The following is a 26,031-nucleotide window of genomic DNA, read 5'->3' as shown; positions in this document are numbered from 1 at the left end:
AAACATTGATCGGCCGCCTCCCACACACTCCCCATTGGGGATGTGCCCACAACCAAGGTACATGCCCCTGATCGGAATCTAACCCAGAACCCTTGAATCCGCAGGCCGATGCTCCATCCACTGAGCCAAACCGGTTAGGGCCAGAGACTTTTTTTTTTAATGTATTTTTTTATTATTTCAGAGAGGAAGGGAGAGAGAGAAACATTGATGAGAATCATTGATCAGCTGCCTCCTGCACACCCCCCACTGGGGATTGAAGTCTGCAACCTGGGCATGTGCCCTTGGCTGGAATTGAACCTGGGACCCTTCAGTCCACAGGCTGATGCTCTATCCACTGAGCCAAGCCAGTGGGACAGGGTGAGACTTTCTACACTAAATGTTGAAGCCTAGGTTTTCGTCTTGAGTCCAAATTGATGGTGACTACTGGTCCTTGGAACTTCAAGTTCTGCCCCTGCTGCAGCATGGCGGACCATCCACTGGAAAAACAGCCTGCAAGGAACTAAGTATCAGTCACACTTCCTACTCCAAACAGCAGTCATGCACAGCATAGGATATCTTCAGAAAACCGTAAGTTCACCACCACACAATCTGCCGGTAATTCCAGCTATTTTGGGTGATTTCATCATTTGATATCCTTTTCTGCAAGTTTTTGCAAACAAAACTAGCTGCTCATTCATTGACCAGGGGGGCAATCATTGTCCAGATGGAATCTTACCTGTCCCCAGGGTAAGCTGCTGCTGCTGCCACCATCACCAGCTTTGGCCTGCACAGGTCACCATTCTCCAGCACTCAGAGCCTGGGGAACGAACACCACACCCACAGTCAGCAGATGCAGTTCTGATCACAAGTCTCAACTATAAACTGTTAACAGTCCTTAACACATTTCGTACCGCTCGGGAGTTTTCTCGTGTTTTGCGCGCCATCTGTTAAGGACCGCTCACGAGTGTTCTCGTTTTTCACACCCATGGAAAAAGGAGCAAATCTAAATACTTACGTAAAATTTGTTTGGTCCCTCTTCATAGAGGAAAATGTTTTACGCAGTACCATACGTTAAAAAAGTACTAAGAACTTTAATTGTTTTTGTAAATAAAAATGTTGTAATTATTGAAAAACAACCCCTAAAGTGCATTATTCTGATTTAAATAACGTGCAGTTTGCCCAAAAACGTGCGGTCCCTGGCGTATGTCTTAGAGATTTCTATGTGGTACGCAATGTGTTAAGAGTAAGTCCTATTTGGCTTCTGGGGTATTGTTAAGCGCCACTTACTCAGTATTTTAAACATTACAAACCTAAGGCTATCATTTTTTAGAATGAAGAAAACCACATGTCAGAGCAGGAAGGCAATTTTCTCAGGATTATACATCCATAAAGTGAAAAAAGAACTCCAGGGTATGCTCTGCACTCCGCTCCACTGCCAATATCTGACCTAGTACGACTTCACCAGACTCAACTGCCAGCTAAACCTACTCACCCACGCACCTCTCCACAGACCACAGCTTACCCCGTTGCAGGCCAATGCTCCACTGCAGTCCTCGGCTCTTGCCAGTTCTTCATTCATTTGCAACCTGGGTGAATATAGAAAGGGTCACAGTGCAGACCAACTTACTCCTGGGCACCAGCCACCTGAGCCCTTGTTGACTGCAGTCAGCCAGGAATTATCGTCAGTTATCGCTTCTGACGGCACTTCCTATGGGTGATTTCATCAGAGCAGTCAAGCTCACCGTTCCCAGTACTGCTCCAGGCACTACCTGGGTGAACTAATGTGGACTAAGCCAGGAGACATTTTGATGGAGTTTGTCTATGCATATCGCTGCGACTTAAGTGGTTCCGGTTAGGGGCCATGGTCTCCTAGCCATTGCAATTATGCAATGAGGTAGTGCATCATAAACACGTAAAACTACAACTGTACAACGTCAGGCAACTTCAGGGCATTTAAGGAAACAAGGCACCCACATTCCGTACCAAACCCCGGTAGCCTAGGCCTTACCGCAGGGCGCGGCCGCTCCGCCCGGGGCCCTCTTCGGTGGGTCTGCTGTCGGGAAAGGAAGGACATGCATTTAGGTCGGATTCTGCTGTTAACTGCAACCAATCTACCGAGGTCTCGGCGACTGCGGTCAGACAGTGTGACATCGTCAGTTATCGCATCTGACGGCACTTCCTAGGATCAGTATCATCAGGACAGTCGACCAAGACTCCCTGCGCCCATTACACGCCACCCACGTGTCAGCGCCCCTGGGTGCAGGGCCCCGCTTACCCAGTTCTCTCGGGTTGGCTCACTCCCAACGGCGAGCCCAGGCCCAGGGGTCCCGGCCTTCGGCGACCTCAGGCTCCGGGGGGCGGCGGGCCCGCGGGACAAGCACGCGCCCGGCTGCGTGGCGCGGCCCCGCCAGGCTCCAGTCCCCGCCCCGGCGCCCGCCCGAGGCCCACGTGGGCGGCCGCCCGCCGCCTCCGGTTAAGCTCCCCGGAAACATCTCCCAAACACGAGGAAGGCACTGGCTGCTTGTCCTCCCACCTCCCACCTCCCACCGGCCACCGGCCACCGGCCACCGGCCACCAGCGCCAGAAGCCAGAGCACACCCGCACCGCAGCAGCCACGGAGGAAAGGCCGCTCCCGCCGCGGCCCAGGCCCTTAAGGAGCCGGGACGTTCCACTCCGCACAGGGCGGGGGTGAGGTCGGCAAGACAGGGACCTTCCGCCCGTTCTACACGGGCTCTCCCCGCCCGGGCCGCCCCCGCCCTGCAGAGCTGTGGTCCCTCCCACGGCCTCGGGAATTCTGGGCGCGGCGCGGTCCGGGCTTGCGCGCTGGGGGCCCGACGGAGGGGGGGATCGGGGCGGCGCGCAGGGGAGGGACCGGGAGGGGGGAAGGGGTCCGGGGCGTGGGGGTCAGAGGGGGGTAAGGGGAGACCGGGGCGGCGCGCGGGGGAGGGGCGCGGGGGTCAGAGGCGGGGAAGGGGAGACCGGGGCGGCGCGCGGTGGAGGGGCCGGGGGGCCGGGGCGGCGCGCGGGGGAGGGGCGGGGGGGAAGGGGTCTGGGGCGCGGGGCCGCCTGGAGGTTCCGCCCCTGCCCCGGCTTTGCTGCGTGACCTTGAGCAAAGGGCTCATCTGTGTGAGGTTCCGCCTGCTCCTCAGGACAGTGGAGAAGCCGGGCCACCCCACGTTGTCCTGACGATCCCGTGAGATCCCGCACCTGAGACCTGCAGGGCCTGGCAGGGCGCGGCGACCTGCTTCTAAGAAACGTTGCCAGTCGCGCGCTCCCCGCCACTATTTCAAAGCCTTGGCGGAGCCCCGCACCGTGCGCTCCGTAGAATGACCTCAGGAGCAGCTGCCATCCTCCCCGTCTCCTTTCCTGATCCCCATGCCCCCTTCTCAGCAATGGAAACCTCGGCCTGTCCGCAAGTGAACAAACTCAGGTCTCCCTTTCACTTAAAAATTAATATGCAGTCGTGCATACACATTATATAAACACCCATTCCCCCCAGGGAGAGCAATTCATTCATTTTTATTTTTAAAAATATATTTGTTATTGATTTCAGAGAGGAAGGGAGAGGGGGAGAGAGACGGAAACATCAATGATGAGAATCATTGATCGGCTGCCTCCTGCATGCTCCCTACTGGGGATTGAGCCCTTGACCTCCTGGTTCCTAAGTCGATGCCCAACCACTGAGCCACACCAGGCGCAGGAGAGCAATTCATTTTGCTGGAGTAAATTGGAAAGGCTATATGAGGGTGTCCCAAAACAATGTATGCACACTTTAACAGCTGGTAGACCAATTTTGAAAATAAAATGTATTTTAATAAACACTGCCTTTATAATTATTCAGAGTGTGTGTATATATTTGGGGGGAATATCACAATTTGTATACATTTGTGTATATAAATGTGTATACATTTTAGGGGGGACACCCTATATAGTGAGATGATAACTCTTGAGCTGATCTTAGAAATAAGTGTAGTATCTTATTGGAGGGAGGGGATTTCTTTTTTTTATTATTAAATCTTTATTGTTAAAAGTATTACATGTGTCCCCTTTTTCCCCCCATTGACCCCTCCAGCCCCCTCCCATACCAGGTCTTCGCCACTCTATTCTCTGTGTCCATATGTGCATACAAATTCTTTGGTTGATCTCTTCCCACCCACCCACCTCTACCTTCCCTCTGAGATTCCACAGTCTGTTCCATGCGTCTATGTCTCTGGATCTATTTTGTTCATCAGTTTATTTTGTTCATTAGAGTCCACATATGAGTGAGATCGTGATACAGAGGGAGGGAATTTCTGATGGGAACTCAAGAAGTTAAAAAATTTTTAGCTTCAGATATATACTTAGTAGGCTTGGTAATGTGCATTTGGAAAGCTATTGCTCCAGGGCCTGAAATTATGACTGGACCTGCCCTGACTTCATGAGAACCACACGCACTTCGACCTCTGCGCCCCAGGAGGACTGCAAGGCGGTATCTGAGCCATGTGCTCCAGAGGAAGAATGTCCACCGCCCAGGGTACAGATAGAGTCACTGGTCAGGCCGGCCTGCGTGGCTCAGTGGCTGAGTGTCAACCTCTGAATCAGGTCACAGTTCAATTCCTGGTCAGGTCACATGCCCGGGATTGCAGGCTCAATTCCCAATAGGGGGCGTGCAGGAGGTAGCTGATCAATGATTCTAATCACTGATGTTCCTATCTCCCTTTCTCTTCCTCCCTAAAATCAATAAAAATATACTTTAAGATTCAAAAACAAAAAGCAGGGGTGGGCTGGGAGAGGTCAATGCGGGAGTGGGGGGTGGGGGGGAGAAGACATATGTAATACTTTAAACAATAAGAAAAAAGAAAAAGAAAAGAATCACCCGTCAGCAGGTGAAGGGATGCTAGGAAAATCCCTGGACGGCAGCTTCTATCCCATTCACCTTTTCCCCTGAATTTCAAACCCCTCACCTGTTTTCCCCTCAATTCCAAACCCTTTACCTACACTTTTCTTCTCCTTATAAAAAGGGTCGGCTTGATCTGAGATGAAGACACTCTTTTTAGGGGACATAACCCACTGTCTTCTCAGATCACACCCATAAAGATGCAATCCTTGTCTCTACTGATTGGTTCTGACGGTGACAGGCAGCATGAACACCGGCTTTTCCAGTTTCATTTCCAGAGAGAGCCAAGTCACGGGGTCAGACCCACATGAGGCCCCTCCGCCTGCGTGAAGAATCTGGTGAAAGTACTAAGGAGAACGTGAGGGGCCGCAGGGGTATGGGAGAGATGCCTGGAAATGTTGGGCAAAACCGCGGGGTGCAGGGGGTGCCAGCTAGAGTACCCGTGCGCACAGGGAGCCTCAAGCCTCCCGAGCACAGAGGTATGGCGGTTCTCTTGTGTCTTAGCAAGTGCCCTCTGCCTGCTCTGAGAGAACGGCTTGCCAGGGTATAAACTAAGGAGGATGCCAGTGGGGAGAGAAAGCAATACTCCAGAGTCCAAACTAAGCCGAGGCCCGCAAGGGCTTTGAGAGGCGTCTTGGAGGTGCCTGGGGCTATGGGAGAGGGAGGAGGGAGGCCATGCTTGCGCATGTCCACCACCACACAGCTGCCAGAACAGGAGCCCCCTGGCCAGCTCCCTGCACCCAGGAAGAGAACAGCTCAAGGCTGGGGGGCAGCAGGGGAGGGCTCCTGGGCCCAGGTGAGGGCGGGAGCACCCAGCCCCAGACACGGGCTCCTGCTCACAGAGTCATGCAGACGTCGACCAGCCTAGGGGCCGGTAACTTTGCTCGGATCTCTCCGGTAGGGTTAGTCCTGAGAAAATATTTATTGAGATTTGTTCCCTGGGAAAGTTCCTTGGCGCTGTCCTGCCGGCCTCGTCTGTCAGTGGGACTTTAGGGGCTGGAGTGGCAAGTGGTCTTCCTCCAGGGCACCGTCCTTCCCGGGGCGGTTGGCCGGGGCAGGGCTCTTCCTGGTGCCTGTGAATGGATGAAGACACTGGGACTTGGCCCTTGCAGTGTGTGCCCGGGAGGCAGGTGTTCGGGAAGCAGCAGAAGGCCCCCCACCCCCCTGAAACCACATCTTGCCTGTGGACATAGGGGATCCTGAGTCCCCAGCAGCCCCTCCCCACCGCCCTCCTTCCACAGCATTTCCTGAACCCCTGCATGTGCCTGGGGTGGGCCTCCTCCCAGGAGACAGACTTTTTCATTAGAAACCAGGACACTGAAGACTCACTCCCTGAAGAGCTGAGGGAAGTGAGAGTTAGGTGCTCGGGGAGCTGAGGCAAGAGGGACCGCACCCACAGGGCGGGGGCAGATTGGACTCCCAGGGAAGCAGGAAGGGCAGAGAGAAGACCCAAGGCAGTCGAAGGACAGGGAGCACTGTAGGCTGGACTGGCTTCACGTGGAGAGAGCTGGGGGCGGTGGGGGTAGACAGCAGCTTTGGTCCTTGGCCTGCGCACTGAAAGGGTGGCCTTCCAGGAAGAGGAGGGCAATGTGTCGTGGGGCCGTGTGTAGCTTTCCTACAAAGAGGAATTGGAGCGGGAGACACTGGAGATGGAGGCTTGTCTGGAGGTCGGGGTGCAGGTGAAGCAGCCTGCAGCAGCACAGAGTCAGCAGATGCGGAGTCAGGCAGAGGGCAAGTGCTGCCCGTGGGTCTCCAGGACCAGATGCGGGCAGGAGGCAAGACACCGGCAAGGCCCTCCCCTGGTGAGGAGAGGGTGCAGTGACATGGGCCTGGTAGGACCGCCCCCCACTGTTCCTGTTTGGGATGGCCCGGTGGAGGCCCAGCAGGCACCAGGTGTGAGGTTGGGGTATGGAATGCTTGGGGCAGGATGAGGAGCAAGTTGACCTTTAGAATCTTGGCAATGAAGTGATGGGGCAGCAGGACTCAGAATTAAGGACAAAGCGGGTAGACAGGAAGCCTGCCGGGCTGCCAGGGGCTTCGACAGGGACCCCGGACCTGGGAAGCCAGCCGGCTGTGAAGCAGGAGGACAGACGAGTCCCCTACAGGGGTCCTAGGAGACCCAGGAGGCTGTCGTGGGAGGGGTTGGGCCAGAGGCGCAAGCAAGTGGAGTCTTCTGAAAGAGGATGAGGAAGGAGAGGAAGGAGCTCACGGAAGCTGAGATGGGAGCTACCGAAGGTTCCAGGAGGGTGTGCTGTGAAGAGAGCTGGTTCTCAGAAGAGGCCTCTGGGTGGGAGGAAGGAGTCACCCGTGGTGGGAAGCAGGGAGGGGGACAAGGGGGCTCTCACACCCTGGGAAGGAGAGAACGCAGGCCCGGAGAGGCGGGACAGGCACAGAGGAACCGGCTGGAGGTGGGAAGAGGCTCGGTGCTCCGGTCAGCAGGGCCGAGAGGACAGAGCCGGTGGGGGCCAGAGATGCCACCTGTGCTATGGTGGGAAGGGGCCTCCCCAGCCAGTTCCCCTGCTGGGCTCCAGGCTCAGCCCTGGCACTTGGATGGGGAAAGCAGGCGATGGGTTGGAGCCTGCGAGGAGGAGGGGACGGTGTGAAGAGCCGGGAGGTGAGGGCAGGTGAAGGCAGGCGAGGAGGTCGGGGTGCAGGCTGGGCTGCGAAAGCACTAATGGCCTGGAGGTTTTCCCAGGCCAGCGGGCTGGGGATGTGGGGGGAGCACCGCTTTCAGGGGGGCATCTATTCAAATGAGTGTAGCTCAGGAGTGGCCACAGCAGAGGTCCTGCCCCAGACTCTGCATAGCTATGTTGCCAAGCAGACACACATACGAACACGCACATGCAAACACACGCATGTGACCACACACATGGGAACACAGTCTCCCACACGGTTACTCACCAGGGTCGCCTGGTCCCGCAGGCTCCTCGCGCACCGTGGGCAGCGTCTGCTCCCAGGCAGCCCAGTTCACTTCCTCCGACCTGAGGGGCAGAGCAGCTCTGAGCTGCGGAGCCAATGCGGCCTGCTGCGCCCAGGAGGGCCCTGGCCCTGGGCGGTGGGCTGAGCTGACCTTCCGGGGACGCAGGGACTGCCAGGAGGATGGGTCTCTGCCCCTCTCCACAAGACCCCGGCCACCACCAGCCCCCTCAGCCCTTGCAGCTGTGGCCACTGTCCTGAGCCGGCTGCCCACGGGGAGATGGGGGAGACAGGCACCTATCCCTGCAAGCGGTCTCCAGCAACCTGGGTGCCCAGAACGTCCAGCGAAGCGTTTAGGTCAGGTGTGCCTCCGGGTCCCCGCTGGGGCCCAGTGGGCTGCGCTACCTGCCTGAGACTCTCCCTCTCCTTGCTTAACTCTTATCTCCGGAAAGCCTGTTTCTGTCTGTGCATCTGTCACCAAGTGGCCTCTCTCAGTGCTGGGTCTCCCACGGGCATGGAAGAGTTTGTTCTCTGTGAAAGGGTTGTAGCCCCTGGTCATGTGGGAGTTGGGAGGACAGGTCAGACCAGCGGCAGCGAGGCTGGTGTGCTATAACCTGAGGTTCCTCTGGATTCTCGGTCTCTTAACTATCAAATTCCAGGCCAGAGAAGTAGGTCAGGGACCTTCAGTTTAAGCCACAGGGACAGGCAGATGGCCAGACAGGCAGTGGCAGCCCCTGACCTGTGAGATCCAGCATCCCTGACCCCGCTTCCCAGGGTAGGCTCAGTCCCCTTCACTCCTAAGTCCTGCCTCTCCCACCGCCCCGGCTCCTGGCCGCTGTCCCTGGCTTTCAGAGGAGGAAGGCCGGCCTTCATCTCCCTCCCCTGCCCCTCACTCACCTGAAGCACCAACGCTCATCCGGGCTACCATCTGGCCTGGTGCCAACCCTCAGCTTCACCCCTGCCGGCTGCTTCTTCCTCCTGCACCACCAGTAGCCATTCTCCATCTCCAGGACAGAGATGGCTTTCTGGGGACAAAGGACACATCAGACAGAGCAGCCAGGGAGATGCGCCACGCACTTTACAGTAAGTATAGGCCTAAGTCCACTGAGCACCAGGCAGGATCCAGCTCCAGTGTTTGATTACCTGCGTGGTGTCGGCCTTAACCCCATGAACCTCAGTTTCCCCACTTACAGGCCTGGGGGCTTCGGGGAAGTCTGCATGTAGAGTGCTCGGCAGTCACTGGCTATTGCATCATTACAGGCCCCAGAATGTCACACCGACAGGTACCGAAGTTCATCTGCTCTAACCCACAGTGTGCCTGCCCACTGACACACAAAGTAGGTGGGGACAGAACTTTGCAGATAAGGACACGGAGTCTCAGAGAAGACAGGGGCTTACCCAAGGTCAACAGGGAATTGGTAGCACAGTCCAGCCTCCTAAGCAAGGCTCTCCCTACACAAACTGCCCAGACCTGCACCCAGCCTTCCCAGGTCAAGGAGCAGCTTTGGCTTCCTCCACTGTAGGTGGTGCCTTATCAGCCCCAGATGCAGGGACCGCTGATGGCACAGCCTGCCTGCCTCACCCACCAAAACCACACATTCGGTATATGCTGCACACAGGACAGGAGCTACATGAGGGCAGACTTTGTCTTGTTCTCTGCTATGCGTTTAGAACCTAAAACTGTGCCTAGCCCCATAGTAGGCACTCAAGAAATACATAATAATAATTATGATGATGATAACTAACACATTGAGCACCTACTGTGTGTCAGGCACTGTTCTAAGGGCTTCAGATATATGAGCTTATTCGAGCCTCACAGCAGCCCTTGAAGGAAGTAGTGGATGATGGACACCCCGACATAGGCAAGACCACCCAGGGCCCTGGATCTGCTCCGGGGCCAGCTCAGCTGGGTCCTGCCCACTCCTCACTGGGCCCAGAACTCCTTGGGGAGGGAGAGGGGAGCCTCCAGGGGCACCTGCAGCTTCCAAATGCTCCAGCTGTCGGTGGTGACGCTGCTGACAGTCTCGTTCATGAGGGCGATGAGCATGTTGAGCAGCAGGATGTAGGTGAGCAGCACGTAGGCCAGCAGCAGCAGCAGCACAGCCCCGCGGAAGCGCAGCTGCTCCTGGAAGGCCAGCTCGCCCATGCCGATGGTGAACTTGAAGAGCTCCAGGGCGGTGTCCACGATGCCACGGTATGGGACCTCGCTGCCCTCCCCGTCCTCCTGTCCTGCCCCAGACCATGCTGCCTCCGTGGCATTCGAACTTGCGGGGACCTTGGGGTCCCGGACGTCCTGGCTCAGGCTCACCAAGGCTGCAGGACAGTAGAATGGGGTCGTCAGCCTGGGGAGGCCAGCTGGTAGACTTGGGGGTATACAGGGCAGCGAGGGATGGGCAGGGGCAGGAGGGGAACTCTTACCTACAGCGAAGCCGAAAAGGAAGACTAAGTATACCAGAAGGAAGCGGAGCAGGTCCCGTAGAATGACCTAGAACACAAGGACCAGGAGCTGGGGTGGGTGGCTGGGCCACCGGACATGACCCCAGACCCCTGCGTTGATCCCAAGCATGGGTTCCTATGTCCACACCACACACACACACACACACACACACACACACACACGTGTGTGCATACACAGGCCCTGTGGATCCACACTGACCAAACAGGTCTTTTAAAAATCTACATCATGCCGAAGCCGGTTTGGCTCAGTGGATGGAGCGTCGGCCTGCGGACTGAAGGGTCCCGGGTTCGATTCCGGTCAAGGGCATGTACCTGGGTTGCAGGCACATCCCCAGTGGGAGATGTGCAGGAGGCAGCTGATGGATGTTTCTCTCTCATCGATGTTTCTAGCTCTCTCTCTCTCCCTTCCTCTCTGTAGAAAATCAATAAAAATATATTTTTTTAAAAAAATCTACATCAGATCATATAATTTTCCTGCTTAAAACCCTCCAGGGTAAAAAAAATTAAACATAGAGTTACCATATGATTCAGCAATTCCACATCTGGGTATATACCCAAAAGAATTGGAAACAGGAACTCAAATAGATATTTGTACACATCAATGTTCATAGCAACATTATTCACAATATCAAAGGTGGGGACAACTCAGGTATCCATTGATGAATGAAGGGGTAAACAAAACGTGGTATATCCATCCAATGGGATACTATTCAATCTTAAAAGGAAGGAAATTCTGCCCTGGCCTGCGTGTCTCCGTGATTACAGTGTCACCCCATGCACCGAAGGGTGATGGGTTCAATTCCAGGTCAAGGGCATATACCTGGGTTGCAGGTTTGATCCCTGAGGCACCTACAGGAGACAACCAATCAATGTGTCTGTTTCACATCGATGATTCTCTCTCTCCTCCCTCCCTTCCTCCCTTCCACTCCCTCTAAAAATCAATAGAAAAAAATATCCTCAGATGAGGATTAACAAAAAAACAAAAGGGAAGGAAATTCTGACACATGTTACAACCTGATGAGCCTTGAGAATACTATGCTCAGTGAAATAAGCCAGTGACAAAAGGACAGATACTGCATGATTCCATCTATAGGTGGCACCTAGAGTCATCAAGTTCATAGAGACAGAAAGTAAAAATGTGGTTGCCGTGGGCTGGGGAGGGCAATGGTGCAGAGTTTCAGTGGGGATAATGGAAGTTCTGGAGATGATGGTGGTCCTGGTTGCACAACAATGTGAATGTGCTTAATGCCACTGACTTGTAACTTAAAAAGGTTAAGGCCTAGTCGTCTTGGCTCACTGGATAGAGCGTTGGCCTGTGGACCGAGGGGTCTCGGGTTGGATTCTGGTCAAGGGCACGTACCTCGGTGGGGTGCATACTGGAGGCAACCCACTGATGTGTCTCTCTCACATTGATGTTTGTGTCTCTGTGTCTCTCCCCCTCCCTTCCACTCTCTCTAAAAATCAATGGAAAAACATCCTCAGGTGAGGATTGATAATTTTTTTTTTAAAAAAAGGTTAGAATGATAAATTTTATGTACATTTTACTACAATAAAAAGTTTTTAAAGCCTTCTGGGCCTCCAGACCCCTTCCTATGGGCAACAACTCCCCCTCACCGTCACCTCCTTCACTCACCCACCCTCCTCACCTTCACCTCCTTCACTCACCCACCCTCCTCACCTTCACCTCCTTCACTCACCCACCCTCCTCACCGTCACCTCCTTCACTCACCCACCCTCCTCACCTTCACCTCCTTCACTCACCCACCCTCCTCACCTTCACCTCCTTCACTCACCCACCCTCCTCACCTTCACCTCCTTCACTCACCCACCCTCCTCACCTTCACCTCCTTCACTCACCCACCCTCCTCACCGTCACCTCCTTCACTCACCAACCCTCCTCACCTTCACCTCCTTCACTCACCCACCCTCCTCACCTTCACCTCCTTCACTCACCCACCCTCCTCACCTTCACCTCCTTCACTCACCCACCCTCCTCACCGTCACCTCCTTCACTCACCCACCCTCCTCACCTTCACCTCCTTCACTCACCCACCCTCCTCACCGTCACCTCCTTCACTCACCCACCCTCCTCACCTTCACCTCCTTCACTCACCCACCCTCCTCACCTTCACCTCCTTCACTCACCCACCCTCCTCACCTTCACCTCCTTCACTCACCCACCCTCCTCACCTTCATCTCCTTTACACACCCCGCCTCCTAATCTATCTCAGCACTTAAACCTTGTTTTGACTCCTGCCTTTTCCTTGCTGTTCTCTTTGTCTCAAATCTTCTTCCTTGAGTCAATGCTAAAACACTCTTTCAGGTCTCAGTCGCCACCTCCTCAGAGGGGCCTTGCAGATCACTCTATCTAAAGCCCTCTACCCGGTCATTCACCATCACATTGTCCTCCGTGTTCCCTTCATAGGAGTTAGCAGTCAGTAATCTCATCTGTTTCCGTGGTGCCTTCATTTCACCCAAGAGAACGTCAGCCTCAAAAGAGCATGGACTTGTCTATTTTGTTAGTGAACAGAAGAGTGTATTCCTAACACTTAAAACAGGGCCTGGTCCATAGTATGGACTTCCTAAACATTTGATGAATAAATAAATGCAGACACATCCATATGCCCAGATGTCCAGGCATATAGTGGGCTTGTGTGCATAGTCTCTGCTCCTTCAGTGTGCAAGCATGCACGTGCTCCTGTGTGGACAATTGCGAACACACAAGTGCAGGTAGTTGCTTACGTAGGCAGAGCGCAGCCCCCTGAGAGCAGGTATGCGCACACCCAGACTCTTGCTGATATTCAGTGAGTGTCTGGGTCCGTGATGCACATACTCATGTTCTCCTCTGCCCAGGTGAGCTGTGGAAGAAGTCACCTGACTGCTGAGGCCAAAGGAGTCCTGCTGGAGTGTGGTGCCCAGCTCTGCCCAGTCCGGTTGCAGCGGGGCCACCCCTGCCTCTCACCTTCTGGATCATGACGCTGTAGATGCCTGTGTACTGGAAGCCGCGTGTATAGTAAAGCAGGTTCAGCCAGCCCAGCACCAGCGAGGACACAAGCAGAGGCAGGTACCACTCAATAGCCAGGAAATGCAGCACCTGAGACAGCACTGTGAGCAGGGCCTGGAACAGGCTGAATGGGGACAGGGACAGGGTCAGCTTGCAGGCCACTTGACAAGACCCCCTTAGACCCCACTGGCCAATGCTGACCACCACTGCCTCTCCCGCTGCAGTCTGATGGGTGAGTTCTCCACCTGTCCAGACTCCATCAGGTCCTGACCTCCACCCCAAGCAAGTTAGTTAACCCCTGTGGGCCTCAGTTCCCTCCCCAGGATATGAGGTAACAGTAACCACCTGACCCACAGAGCATTTGTGAGGGTTCAATGAGACAAGAGATAGGAAGAGTTCAGGCTCCATCCGTGCACAGTGAGGGTCAGTAAATGTGCTACACAGATGGGAGCGTAGGGAACCCCAAGCTGGACAGTTGGACTCATGAGTCCCGCCTCTGGTTCCAACCCCCTGGGGCCCCTCGGCCATGGGTCCTCCCCTCTAAAGCCTGCGTGGTGCCCTCTGCCACAACCACCTCCAGGCCCTGAGATGGAGGAGGAGTGAGGCCCCACATACAAGAGCAGTTCAAAGTAGCTGTCCAAGAACGAGATCCAGATGAAGAGACGGCGCCTCCAGAAGTACCACAGCTGCGGGGGGAAGGACAGGCGTGGGAAACTTGCTCTCCAGGCCACACACAGCCCTGCCCGCCCCCATCACCCCCAAGGCCGGGCAGGGCTCCCACCTGCCCCTGCCTTCTCGCCATGTGGGAACCTGCTGAGACATTTCAGAGGAGCTCATGAATTTTGCTGACAGCTAAGAAAGGTTAGGACCCTGTTTCCAAAAAGTGCAGCCACCCACAGACACCAAGACAATGCCAGGGCCTCCTGGCTCCGTGTGGATCCGGAAGCAGAGCTCATGCACTGCTTATGGTAAGGGGGGAGCTCCCTGCCCTCCCTCTCCCTGCCTCCTGGCACTACCCTGGGCTCCAGCCCACCTAGAGTTGGTGCCCAGGTTCTGCCCACTCTGAGGGTCAGTGCCAGCCCAGCTGTCTCCTGCGAGCTTGCAGCACTTTCAAAGGCAGAAGCCCGGCTGGGGGAGTGGGCTCAGCCCCACCTTCTGTGCTCCCCAAGGGAGGAATGCCCCAGCTCAGGGACCTAGGGGCCGGGACTTCCAGCTCGATTTCCCAGGGGGCAGAGCTGGCACTGGCAAGGAGTCATAGGAGCCATTTCCACACCTCGGGCACTCTAGAGCAGCAGTCGCCAACCGGTGGCCCGTGAGGTCCAAAAGGTTGGCGACTGCAGCTCTAGAAAGCATAGTAGGAGGGTAGCAGCCCCAGCAGGCGAGGCCTTCAACCGCCCAGAGGCAGTCAGGGTGGGACTGGTTCTCAGTTTCCCCATAAACCAAGGTCCTGTGGTGACCTGGCTCTAAGGCTCCTCACTGCCCCTGGGCAGGCTGGGAGCCACGTGGAGTGGGGAGAGGAAGGAGCCCTCACCTGGCCCAGGAGGAGGTAGCCGCCCCCAAGCAGGATCAGGATGTGGCCCAGTAGCTGCAGGGAGTTTCCCACTGTCCCCTTCATGGGGAGGAAGGCCTGTGAGGAGACACTCAGGTAGGACCTAGGGTCCCCTCCCAATGGCCCACCCTCCGAGCGCCAGAGCTGAGGACCCGCTCTGAGCCTGAGCTGTGGAGCGGCAGTGGGAACCTGGGCTCGGGCAGGCCCGCTGGATTCTAGCCCACCGTGCGGAGCAGTTGTGAGGGGGAATCGGAAGCCGGGCTGCCTGGTTCAGATCCCATCTCCACACTTACAGCCTGTGTGAGCCTGGGTGAGTTACTTGCCCCTCTGTCCCTCCCTTCCCTCCACTGTAAATGTGGACAGTGGTTCATCTCAGAGGGTTGTTGTGAAATTGAATTAAAGTGAATACAAGTCAATCACTCAGACTCTTTCTCACATATGGTGAGTGTTAACTCCTGCGGAGCTGGCACCCACTGGCCCGGCTGGGAAGCCTGAGGATCCCTCAGCAGTCAGAGCCTCAGCACGAGCGGGGGCTGGGGGTGGGGGTGTCCTTGTCCCAGCTTCTTCCAGGGCCATTTCCAGGAGCCTCCCCAGGGTATGCCCCCGCCCCTCCCCAGCCTTGCCTTTTCCAGGGCAGGCTCGCAGTAGACCACAGCGGTGAAGATGAGCATGTAGGTCAAGAAACACAGGAAGTTGAAGAAGAACCTGGGCCTGAGCAGGTCCCATTTCGCCTGCAGTAGTTTGTTCAGCGGCTCCAAAACCACCATTTGGTGTCGGTGCTGGGGTGGGAATGTGAGCGCCAGGGGACGTTCAGCAGGTGTGCACAGGGGCCCACTCATGGGCTCAGTGCAAGGGCTGAGGGAACGGAGAGGATAGGAGAGGAAAGGAGAGGAAAGGATGGGGAGCCCCGCTTGACCCCACCCACCAGCCTCCACCCCACCCTCCTGACAAGGGAGTGGCCGAGGGCATCTCCTGTCCAGAGCAGGTGGGACTGGCAGGTGGGATGAGTGTGGGGTCAGGGCCTGCAGCCACACCCCACTGGCCAGCAGACAGCCCGGGCTCACCGGGCTCCGGCAGTGAAAGGCGATGATCTCCAGCACCGAGTTCTCCTCACAGCTGTCCACAGAGGCCAGGTCATACAGTGACACCCGGACCGGCCCGTAGCACCACTCAGTGAACTTCCGGGAAAGGCACTGGTACGGTCCCGAGAACTCTCGCTGCAGGATGTGTCTGAAAATCTGCAGGATGGATCACCTGAGCTTGGCCCTCTTGGCCACCTCCCAGCGTGACTGGGAGTCTGGGGAGTACTCTGTCTGCAGAACTGCGGCTGCTGTGCACACGCCCTGTACACATGGGTCCTTGTATGTACAAACACTCAGAAAGGGTCACTAACCAGAGCAGGTTAAGATACAATTTGGTAGAGAAACCAAGATGGCGGCATAGGTAAACACTGGAAATTGCTGCCTCCCACAACAAATTCAAAAATACAACTAAAAGACAAAACGGATCTCATCCAGAACCACAGGAAGGCTGGCTGAGTGGAAATTCTACAACTAGAAGGAAAGAGAAAAGCACACTGAGGCTCAGAAATAATTATTTCTCTCTCTCTCCCCCCTCCACCTCTCTTCCACTCTTGCTAAAAATCAATGGGGGTGGGGGGGAATCCTCACTCCTCTAGTGAGGATAAAAAAAAGAGAGAGAGAGAGAGAGAAATAATTTGGTTTCACAAATGAGAAATGGGGGAAAGGAAGGGGCAGATGGGGGAGCAGCATCTACAGGCCACACAGCACCACACAGCCATGCCTCCAGGCACCAAAGGGAGGTTCCCACACCCGGAGCTTGGAGGGCAGAAATAAAATTAGCCAAAGTTCTACTCATGTTTACATCTATCTTAGCCTTTAAAAGTGCCTGTGTTCTAAGCTCTCTCAGGATTTTGTAAGCTACACGGTGTCAGCCATGAATCCAGCCCTGACAATAGTGAGAACTGGTAAGCATTTTAGAAAAAAGGTAGAGCTGGATTGTGTTTACTCTTTATACCAAAACTAGAGGCCCGGTGCATGAAATTCATGCGGGGGGGGGGGGCGGGGAGGTGTGTCCCTCAGGCCTGCGCCCTTGCATGGCCTGGAAGCCCTTCGATCAATTTCCCCAAAAACGTAGGCCCTGCCCACCCCACTGACACTCTACGATGGATCACCCCCACAGAGGAAGGCCCTTGCCGGAGGAATAAGTAATAACAAAACTCTAAAGAAAAGGATAATTACAACTTATAAAGTTAGAAAGGTGACAATTCTGTATGGCAAAGCACCATAAAAATTTTTATTTAATGTTGAGCTGGGAGAAAATTTTGCACCTGTGAGAGTAAATAAAATGCTAATTGTTCAGTATAAAGGACGCTACCAACCCAGGTAAAGAAAACCCAGAGCAAGTCTAATGGCAGGATGGGAAAGGCCATGAGTAGATTGTCTCCTAATCAAGAAACCCCAATGACTTTTTGTTGTTGTTAATCCTCACCTGAGGATAGTTTTCCATTGATTTTTAGAGAGAATGGAAGGGAGGGTGAGAGACAGAGAGAGAGAAACATAGATGTGAGAGACATACATTGGGTGGAGGACGGAGCCTGCAACTGGGGTACCTGCCCTTGACCGGAATCGAACCCAATACCCTTCAGGCCATGGGCTGACGCTCTTATCCAGAGCCAAACCAGCTAGGGCCCAAATGACTTTAAAAAAAAAATGCCTGTGATTTACTGAAGCCAATGTCACCCCAATAAATTCAATAAAAACTAAAAATAAAATGGGGAAAATCCCTGTGCTTTATAATGTAATATGTTGGTTCAGTAGTTAGATACAGTTTCTCAATAAACACACATGGCAGAGGTGCGTGCTGAACTGTTCTTAAGAACAGGAGTGTTCAGTTGAAAAATGGGGAAACCATTGCCTTCCACCACCTCCTCAGGCTCTTTCTGCTTCCTGGGCAGGTGGGGCGAGGGTGGGGGGGCAGCCACTCACCTCCATTTTGCCCTCCTGGGCAGCCAGCTTCAGGGGTGTAAGGCCCTGCCGGTTGGGGATGTCCTCGAGCCGCAGCGAGGGGCAGAGGCTGGCCCCAGCCTGGAGGAGCCTGTCGTACATGTGGGTCACCAGAGCGCTGTTCTCAGCCGAGTTGTCTGCAATCATCACCAGCGCATGCAGGACCGTGTTGCCCAGTGAGTCGGCCGCCTGCAGGCTGGCAGGCTGGTGCTGGTTCTCCAGGAGGTAGTCCACCACATCCCACTGATTGGTGCAGGCCGCCAGCGAGAGGGGCAGCTCACCTGGGGGCCAAGGGGCAGCGCTCACCGCCTACTCTTCACACTCCCTGGACAGAGGCCAGGCCTCGTGGAGGCCGGCCAGGCACCCGGGGGAAGGATGAAGCACTGGCCAGAGGTCCCGGCCCCGCTGAGGGCAGCTGTGCCTTCTGTGAACACTGGTGACGGCAGCTGTACCCGTTCTGACACAGGGAGAGGGACCAACCGCTGCCATTGGGAGCAGCACCGGGCCAGCCACCAGGGTCCCCCTCTTCCCTGCCTCTTCCTCTCCTTCAGCAGCACCCAGGCCCGCTGCTGCCTGACGGAGATGCCCTTCAGCCAGGCCCTGTCTGGTTGACTCGGGCCACATGCCAGTTCTAGCGGCCATCCCCAGCCCTGGCCCCGCTGGGGGATGTGGCCAGACAAGGACAAACATCTCTTAAGACTAACTGCTTCTGCAGGCAGCCTGGGGGTTGGCAGCATTGGCCTCAGGGTTAGATAGAGCTGGTTTTAAGGGCCAGCTCTACCACCCATTAACCGTGTGTCACCCCGCTCCGCCCACCAGGCCTCGCTTTAATCAAGACTCCTCACCAAAATAAAAGCAAGTGCCTTGGCTTTTCCTCTGGAAGAAGCGGCCGCAGGCCCGGGCATGCACGTCGGCACCGTTCTCCACCAGGAGCCGCACGCACTGCAGGCTCCTCTTCTCGATGGCGATGTGCAGGGCGCTGTGGCCCCGGTAGTACTCGTCTGTGCACTGGGCGTTGACCAGAGGCCTGGGGTTGCCCGAATCCCGGTCGATCTGCAGCAGCGGCAGGATGCAGGCATTGGCTCCATCCCGAAGGTTCAGCACGGCCTTCATCAGGCACGTCTTCCCGGTGGAGCCCTCTGCGGGAGGGGGGAGGGCAGGGGCACGAGGGTGCTCAGACCTGGCGCAGCTGGGCCCAGTGCCAAAACGCCCCTCGGGAGGACAGAGGCCACACGCGGCTGGTGGGAGCCAGCCATGATGCTGGGGATTACGGCCCGGGGATACCGTCTCTGCCCCAGCAATTGTTCTCAGACAGAATTTGTCACACGTGCAGCGTGGTCTGTGCAATAACATTGGCACAGCGCTTGTGAAGCGGCTTTCCCGCTTAATGGCTCTGTCTCCTCAGTCAGGTCACTTGGCCTCTCTCAAGCTCAGTTTTCCTGCGAAGTGGGACTGTTCCCGGGTTATTGTACGGATCAAACGGAATTATATGCAAAATGCTCAGCACACCAAGGGCCTGGCACACCATGTGGAGGCCAAAAACTACAAACAACCTGAAGGACCATCAGTAAGAAGTGAGTTAATGACATTATGGTACGGCTACAAAATGGAAAACTGCAGTTGTCAAGTGACTAAGTCAGAGGTATATATACTGAAGTGGAAAGTGCTACAAGATGCAGTAAGCAGGGGGGAAGCTCATTACAAATGAGTGTGTATACATGACCTCATCTATGTAAATATACACCTAACATATTTTAAAAATAAGTTTTTATTAATTTTTTTTTTTTTTTTTAGAGAGAGGAGGAAGGAAAAGGGAGAGGGAGAGAGAGAGACAAACATTGATTGGCTGCCTCCTGTATACTCCCTACTGGGGATCAAGCCCACAACCCTGGCATGTGTCCTGACTGGGAATCGAACCTGTGAACTCTCAGTGCATGGGACCACTTCAACCAACTGAGCCCCATCAGCCAGGGCCACATAACATATTTAAACAGTTTGAAAAGATGTATCCCAAGCCATCGACAGGAGTCTAGGATCACAGACATTTTACCCTCAGCTTTATACATTTCATTGCTATTTTAATCTTCTAGAACACACAAGTTATCTTTCTAATTAGCCCCAAGTAATAAAGATATTTAGATTTGGGGTAAAGAATGCTCTGAAATGGGTGAAGTATATGATATGTGTAATATATATATGCCTAATATGCAAATTGTCCCCAAGGGAGTTCGACTGGGAGACAGACTGCTCGCTATGATGTGCGCTGACCACCAGGGGGCAGCGCAGAACAAAGGAAGGCCCCAGCCAGCAACTGGCAGCTGGGGAAGGGAGCCCCCGGCCGGCAGCCAGAAGGCCCCAATCGGCCCTGATCACTAGCCAAACCTAGGGATCCTACCTGTGCACGAATTTCGTGCACTGGGCCTCTAGTCTTATATAATAAAACCCTAATATGCAAATCGACTGAACAGCAGAACAACTGGCCGCTATGATGTGCACTGACCACCAGGGAGCAGATGCTCAATGCAGGAGCTGCCCCCTGGTGGTCAGTGTGCTTGCATAGAGGGAGTGCCGCTCAGCCAGGAGCCAGCCTCACAGCTGGTGAGCACAGCAGTGGTGGCATGAGCCTCGCCCACCTCCGCTGCAGGCAGGCAGTAAGGAGTGAGGGGTCCCAGACTGTGAGAGGGCACAGGCTGGGCTGAGGAGACGACCCCCGCAAGTGCACGAATCTCGTGCACCAGGTCTCTAGTATCTCAATAATGCTGTTATTTAAAAAGATCAAAGAAAGAAGGAAAGGAAGGAAGGAAGGGAGGGAGGGAGGGAGGGAGGGAGGGAGGGAGGGAGGGAGGGAAGGAGGGAAAGAAAGAAAGAAAGAAAGAAAGAAAGAAAGAAAGAAAGAAAGAAAGAAAGAAAGAAAGAAAGAAAGAAAGAAAGAAAGAAAGAAAGAAAAAGGAAGCACTGAGGATGCCTACAAGTACCCATGCAGCCGGGTGCCAGTGAGGTGGTGGGAGGTAAGTGGAGTCCTTGGCTCTGTCAGCAGGGCCCCCTGCAGCCATTCCGGCAGGAGGGTCTGCTGCTAACAACATTCCCCTTAAATAAAAAAAAAAAAAAAGGAAAAGGAAACTCCCACCCTTTGTCTTCTCCTGACCATGGTCAAGACCCACATGCCAGCACAGTCCCAGCACAGCCACGGACCCGGGCTCTGAGAAGGGCAGGCCTACCTGTGTACTCTGAGTCGGTGAGGTACTTGCTGGTAGTGCGCAGGTACTCCAGTAGCCCCGCCAGGTCCTCGGGTACACCCCGGGCAGCGGCGCTGAAGAGCCGGTCACGGTCAAAGCGGTTTAGGTCCAGCTGGCTGCAAGAATGTGGTTTGTGACCGATGCTGTGAAAGAGCCACGCCCCCAGAAGGAGCTCAACCCTGGGAGCCCTTTCAGGAAGCCCTGTGAGCACTGCATGCCGGTAACCATGAGAGCCTCCTTCCCAGAGCAAACCGGGAGACCCCGGAGCCAGAGCCCAGGAGCGGGGGTGGGGCTTCCTGGAGAGGGGGGCCAGGACCCGTGTCTGTGGCTCCAGGCGTCACAGCTGTTCCCAGCATCGGTCCTTGTCATTTGCAAGGTGCCTGGATGATCTCTCAACAGGCTCACTATCCCACAGGGTGGGTCTCGGCATAGGGACTTGTCGTGGCCCCTGAGCTAGAGTCAGGTCAGGACAGGGCTGCAGGAGGTGCCCCTGACCATCAGGGCTGTGCGCCTCGCTGGCCTTGACAAAGGGATCCAGGAAAGTCCCTCCTCCTCTCAGAAACCATGTTTGGACAAGTAATGCAGTATCTGCACTCACTTCAGCCTGGGGGTCAGGAATCACTACTTTCTCTTTTAGACAAACAAGGCAATACAGTAACCCCCCAGTCACATGATGCAGGGCCCAGGGCTCCCCCGGGGCCTGTCTAACCAACTCCAGCCCCTGACTCACAGCCCCAGAGAGATTCTAGGCTGGCAGACAGCGCTTTCTCAGAGACACGTGGGCCCAGCACCGGAGCCGAGCAGATGCTCACTGGAGTCTTGCTGAGAAGCCACACTTCCGGGAAGGGCCCCAGAAGGGCCTTATAATCTTCAGAATCTCACAGTGTCTGCTGACAGGAAAGGGAAGGACTGCCCCTCCTGGACTCGTCACTATTCACAGAGACAAGCTTATCCTTGGGACCCCTGGCACCATGACCAGCAGATTATGAAGGGACAGACAAAGGGACTATTACACTTTGGGGACCCTCAGCTCCTAGCTTCACAACTCCCATAGGATGGGCCAACCAAGTGATGGCTGGGTACTGAAGAGAGGGGATTGTTGGGATCAGTTGTGTTTTAAGTCATAGCCACATGACTGAGAGGGCCAGGCCCTTCTCCTCCACACCAGGAAGCTGCACTTCTGCCTCGCCTGGCCACACACACCATCATCTGCCCGCAGAGCACGTGGCCACATGACCAAGGGCTCTGCAACTGACTAGGGAGCCCTGCAGGGAGCCTAGACAGGGGAAGTGTCTATTTGGACAAAGTACTTCCTTTCTCAGGTGACATCACAGTCTTAGGGTAGGAAACCCCTCAGGGGCACAGGTTGAGATACCAAAGGGCATCGCGGGGCCCATTCTGCCTGTCGGGCTGGCTACCCAGCTCCCAACAGCCTCGTGCGCAGCCTGTCCTGTCTGGGTCTGCATCTGATTGTGGGCCTCCAGCACAGGCAGCATGGGGGCTCTGGGCTGGGAGGCAGGCTGGAGGCCGCGTGCCAGGCATGAGGAGGAAGGAGGGGCCTTCCCTGGCAGAGTCCCACCCGGACCACGGAGTGTCTCCTGGTCAGACCTTGTATGTCAGACCTCACACTGGGGGGATGCCAGGTGCCCCTCCCGCCCCACCCCCTGCCTCACCCCTTGCCTCACCCCCCACCCCCGCAGGGCTAGAAGAGTCAGTCCTGGCAGGAGGGCTCTCATGCAGTCTGAACTGATACAGATCACAGGAAACTCAAAGTGAAGGTGCTCCCAGCAGAAGCCCACCGTCCACAGTCTGAGTCCACACCCCTTGGCCGACAGGCTCAGCCTTGGTGCAGAATCGTCTTTGACTCCCTCCCCTGCTACCGTCCGTCAGAGGGGCCATGACAGGGTGGGGGCCAGGCATAAACTGGGGGGTGCAAGGGTCAGTTGAGCACTTGGAGCTGGAAGAGTATGTCCCTTTGAAGAAGAACATGACCTCAGAAGACTGAAGGCCAAGAATAGAGAAGGTTCTGGAAGGGGCCATCCCAGAGAGCAGAGCAGAGGTCAGCCTGTCAGGACCAGGAGCTGTCCCAGTCAGACTGAGGACCCCGCTGGCTGTGGGGAAGGGGCACCGAGTGCTCTGCTGGAAGTGAGGGACCCCGAGCTGCACCCCCATTTGCTGCCTTACCTGGCACCTGCTGCCTTTCGGTAGTTGAGGTTCACTTTGATCTGAGGGGAGAAGTTCCTGTCCTCGCCCACATACGGTGACTCCATGGGGGGCAGCTCATCCCCGTGGCCCCGCTGTCCTGTGTCCACATCAGCCCCATCTTCCCGGCCTCCATCATAGGTCTCCAGCCTGAAAGCTGGGGGGCCAGAGGTGGAAGCCATCCTGGGGGTGGCGACCCAGCGGGAACCTCTGTGGGGAGAGGTAGGCGGTCTGCCTGGGCTGCAGACAGAGGGGTTTAGACGCTGAGTACACCCACCCACATGGATGGGGATGGGCTGCGAGGAAGGAATGAGGAGGAAGGGAAGTTCTAGTGTGAGAATGGCGGTGCCCTCAGAGAGGGGGAAACAGGACCCAACAGGCCTGCCTCTTTGCCGCTGTCCCACGGGAAGGGGCTGAGGTGTCCCTGACTTTCCCTCCAGGACTTCCTGATGTGGAGGCCACAGCCCCTGGCCTGGCGGTAGCAAGCGTTTGCATCACCAGCACAGCCCTCTCTCTTCCACACTCTGTCCAGCGGGAGTCACCGCAGATGAAGGTGCAGTAGCGCGGTGGGTGCGGGGCGCTCATCTCTCACCACGGAAGGGGTGCTGGCGGGGTGGGGTTGGGGGTGGGGGGAAACCCTGCATCTGCTGCCAGGGCAGCTGCAGCTCAAAAGGGAAGTGACTTCCCCAAGGTCGCAGCTGTGGCCGAGCCTGGCGACACCGCCTCCCGCCTGACGCTCCTCTTCCGTCCCCAACATCGCAGGCCGCCTGCCCCGCCGCTGAAGGCACCGAGCGCCCCCCTGTGCGCCGCCGGCTCTCGGGACAAAGTGGGGGGGCGGCGCGGGGACCTCACCGGGTGCCTCCACATGCCGTTTTGACGCACCACCTTTCTGCCCGCCCCGGGCTGCTTCTGGGGACAGACCCACCCAGCCTGGCCGAGGTCCGCCCCCGCCCCCACCCCCAACCTCCGCAGCAACAGTTGGGGTCCAGCCCCGCCCCGCCGGAGCCCCCCTGATCCCCGCAGGGAAGGCCGGAGCCCCCGCTCCAGACGGAGGGAGCGCGCCCAGCAGAGCCCCGCTCGGGCCTGGAGAAGCAAGAGGCCCATCGGGGGTCCCGCCCCATCATTCGCTGTCAGGTCTGGGGACCCCGGCATGGTCCTCCGACTTACCCCGCAGGCTGAGCCGGGGCTGCCAGGCGCGGGCGGCGGAGGAAGTGAAGCCGGAGGCTGACAGCCGGGCGGGCGCGGCACCCAAACCTCGGGCTGCAGCCGGAGGGGGCTCCCGGGGGCCCCGCACCCTCAGCCCGCGCGCCCGCTGCAAGGTGGGATCTGGGGTGCTCTCTCCCGTCAGGGCCGGGGGACGTCAGGGACTGTCCTTCTGGACCACTGGCCACACCCCGTGAGGACACGCCCTGCGCCCGCCCCCACCCGCTGCCTGAGCACTGGCACTGCGGGGCGGCGTGGGGGGAGCAGGGGCAGCCCTGGAGCGCAGGGCGCGGGCGCCGGTGGGGAGCCTTGCCCACTACACCCTACACCGCACCTCCCCTCCCCTTCCTCCCCCGGGCCTCCTGACAGCCGCGTGGCTCCCGCTGCGAACTGGCTGACCCATCGCAGGACAGAGCTGATGTGGATGGCCCAATGGAAAGGAGAAGGGAGAAGAGGGAGAGAGGGGGAGAGGGACAGAGGGACAGAGGGACAGAGGAGAGGAAGAGGAAGAGGAGAGGCTCAGCCCAGCACATGCCCCAGGAAATTCACCCCACCCACCACCCAACAGTTTGAAGGGACTTTCCCACCTCCTGCCCCCCCCCCCAACCCCTCCCAGCCAGGGGCCCAGAGGACTCCTGGACTTCCAGCTGTGTGTGGGGGGAAGGGGGCGGGGGAAGTTGCTGTACTGCCCTGGTCTGGACTCAGCCTTGGATGCCTGGGACACAGCCACCAACCAAGTAGTCCTAGGAGGCCTCTCTCTCCCTTCCCCCCCCCCCCCCCCCACACACACACACAGCAAATGTACCGAATGTATCTCTGTGTCTGGTCCAAGCCACTTTCATCGCTCCCTGGGAGACCGCACCCACCTCCACACTGGTCTCCCCGCTTCACTCCTGCCCCACCCTCACCCTCATAATCCATTCTCCTCACAGCAACTGGAGTATCTTCCAAAAGTAAAACCAGGTCACCCCACTCCCCGCTTAACTCCCACCCCAACCAGCGGTTTCCTCAGGTGCTTAGAATAAAATGCATCCTCCACACACAGCCCTGCACAGCCCGGAGCGGCTTCCCATCACCCCACCTTGGTCTCTCCTTGCACCCCTGTTACACCCTAGACCAGTGGTTCTCAACCTTGGCTGCACATGAGAATCATCTGGGAATCTTTTTAAAATCCTGATTTCTGAGGCTCATCCTCCGGAAATTCTGTTTCTTTGTTATGGGGTGGGGCCACAACATTAGTAACAAAGAAACAGAATTTCCCGAGGGTGAGGCCCAGAAATCGGGATTTTAAAAGGATTTCCGGGTGATTCTAATGTGCAGCCAAGGTTGAGAACCACGGCACTAGACCTTTGCTGTCAATATGGTGGTCACTAGCCATGGTGACTATTTAAATTCAAATCAATTATAATAAAATAAAATTAAACATTCAATTCTACAGTCACATTAGCCCCTTTTCAAATGTTCAGTAGTCACATGTGGTTGGCCAGTGGCTATCATATTGCAGAGCTTTTCCATCGTCATAGAGCATTCTATTGGACAGCACTGTTCTAGGCATTCTGAGCACGTGTTAGCCTCTCCTCTGT

At 56.2% G+C, this 26,031-nt stretch overlaps 1 protein-coding gene, 1 long non-coding RNA gene and 3 other non-coding genes across 5 annotated transcripts; all 5 read right to left on the bottom strand.

Annotated features, from left to right (window-relative positions):
• Positions 1 to 163: 163 nt before the first annotated feature.
• Positions 164 to 2,707, bottom strand: LOC132217970 (uncharacterized). Its single transcript, XR_009449053.1, has 6 exons — positions 2,534 to 2,707; positions 2,255 to 2,499; positions 1,988 to 2,032; positions 1,480 to 1,565; positions 716 to 796; positions 164 to 489 (listed from the first exon to the last, which is right to left on the bottom strand). It is a non-coding gene; the product is annotated as an uncharacterized LOC132217970 (long non-coding RNA).
• LOC132219472 (small nucleolar RNA SNORD65) lies at positions 556 to 628 on the bottom strand. The gene has a single exon (XR_009449473.1). It is a non-coding gene; the product is annotated as a small nucleolar RNA SNORD65 (small nucleolar RNA).
• Positions 1,643 to 1,710, bottom strand: LOC132219439 (small nucleolar RNA SNORD49). The gene has a single exon (XR_009449450.1). It is a non-coding gene; the product is annotated as a small nucleolar RNA SNORD49 (small nucleolar RNA).
• LOC132219441 (small nucleolar RNA SNORD49) lies at positions 2,113 to 2,181 on the bottom strand. The gene has a single exon (XR_009449452.1). It is a non-coding gene; the product is annotated as a small nucleolar RNA SNORD49 (small nucleolar RNA).
• Positions 2,708 to 5,758: 3,051 nt separating the features above from the next.
• On the bottom strand, positions 5,759 to 24,622 carry TRPV2 (transient receptor potential cation channel subfamily V member 2). Its single transcript, XM_059668524.1, has 15 exons — positions 24,413 to 24,622; positions 23,228 to 23,455; positions 21,026 to 21,159; positions 18,653 to 18,946; positions 17,790 to 18,088; positions 15,846 to 16,019; positions 15,405 to 15,560; positions 14,764 to 14,859; positions 13,848 to 13,918; positions 13,191 to 13,356; positions 10,190 to 10,256; positions 9,747 to 10,084; positions 8,669 to 8,796; positions 7,757 to 7,836; positions 5,759 to 5,928 (listed from the first exon to the last, which is right to left on the bottom strand). Exons 2-15 carry the CDS (start codon positions 23,425 to 23,427, stop codon positions 5,834 to 5,836), a joined length of 2,298 nt encoding a protein of 765 aa, XP_059524507.1. The 5' UTR covers positions 23,428 to 23,455; positions 24,413 to 24,622; the 3' UTR covers positions 5,759 to 5,833.
• Between the last annotated feature and the right edge of the window lie 1,409 nt (positions 24,623 to 26,031).

The sequence above is a fragment of the Myotis daubentonii genome, chromosome 16, assembly GCF_963259705.1.
Source record: "Myotis daubentonii chromosome 16, mMyoDau2.1, whole genome shotgun sequence".
Classification (NCBI taxonomy): domain Eukaryota; kingdom Metazoa; phylum Chordata; class Mammalia; order Chiroptera; family Vespertilionidae; genus Myotis; species Myotis daubentonii.
Note: the sequence above shows the minus strand (reverse complement) of the source record. Positions and strands in the feature narration are given on the sequence as shown.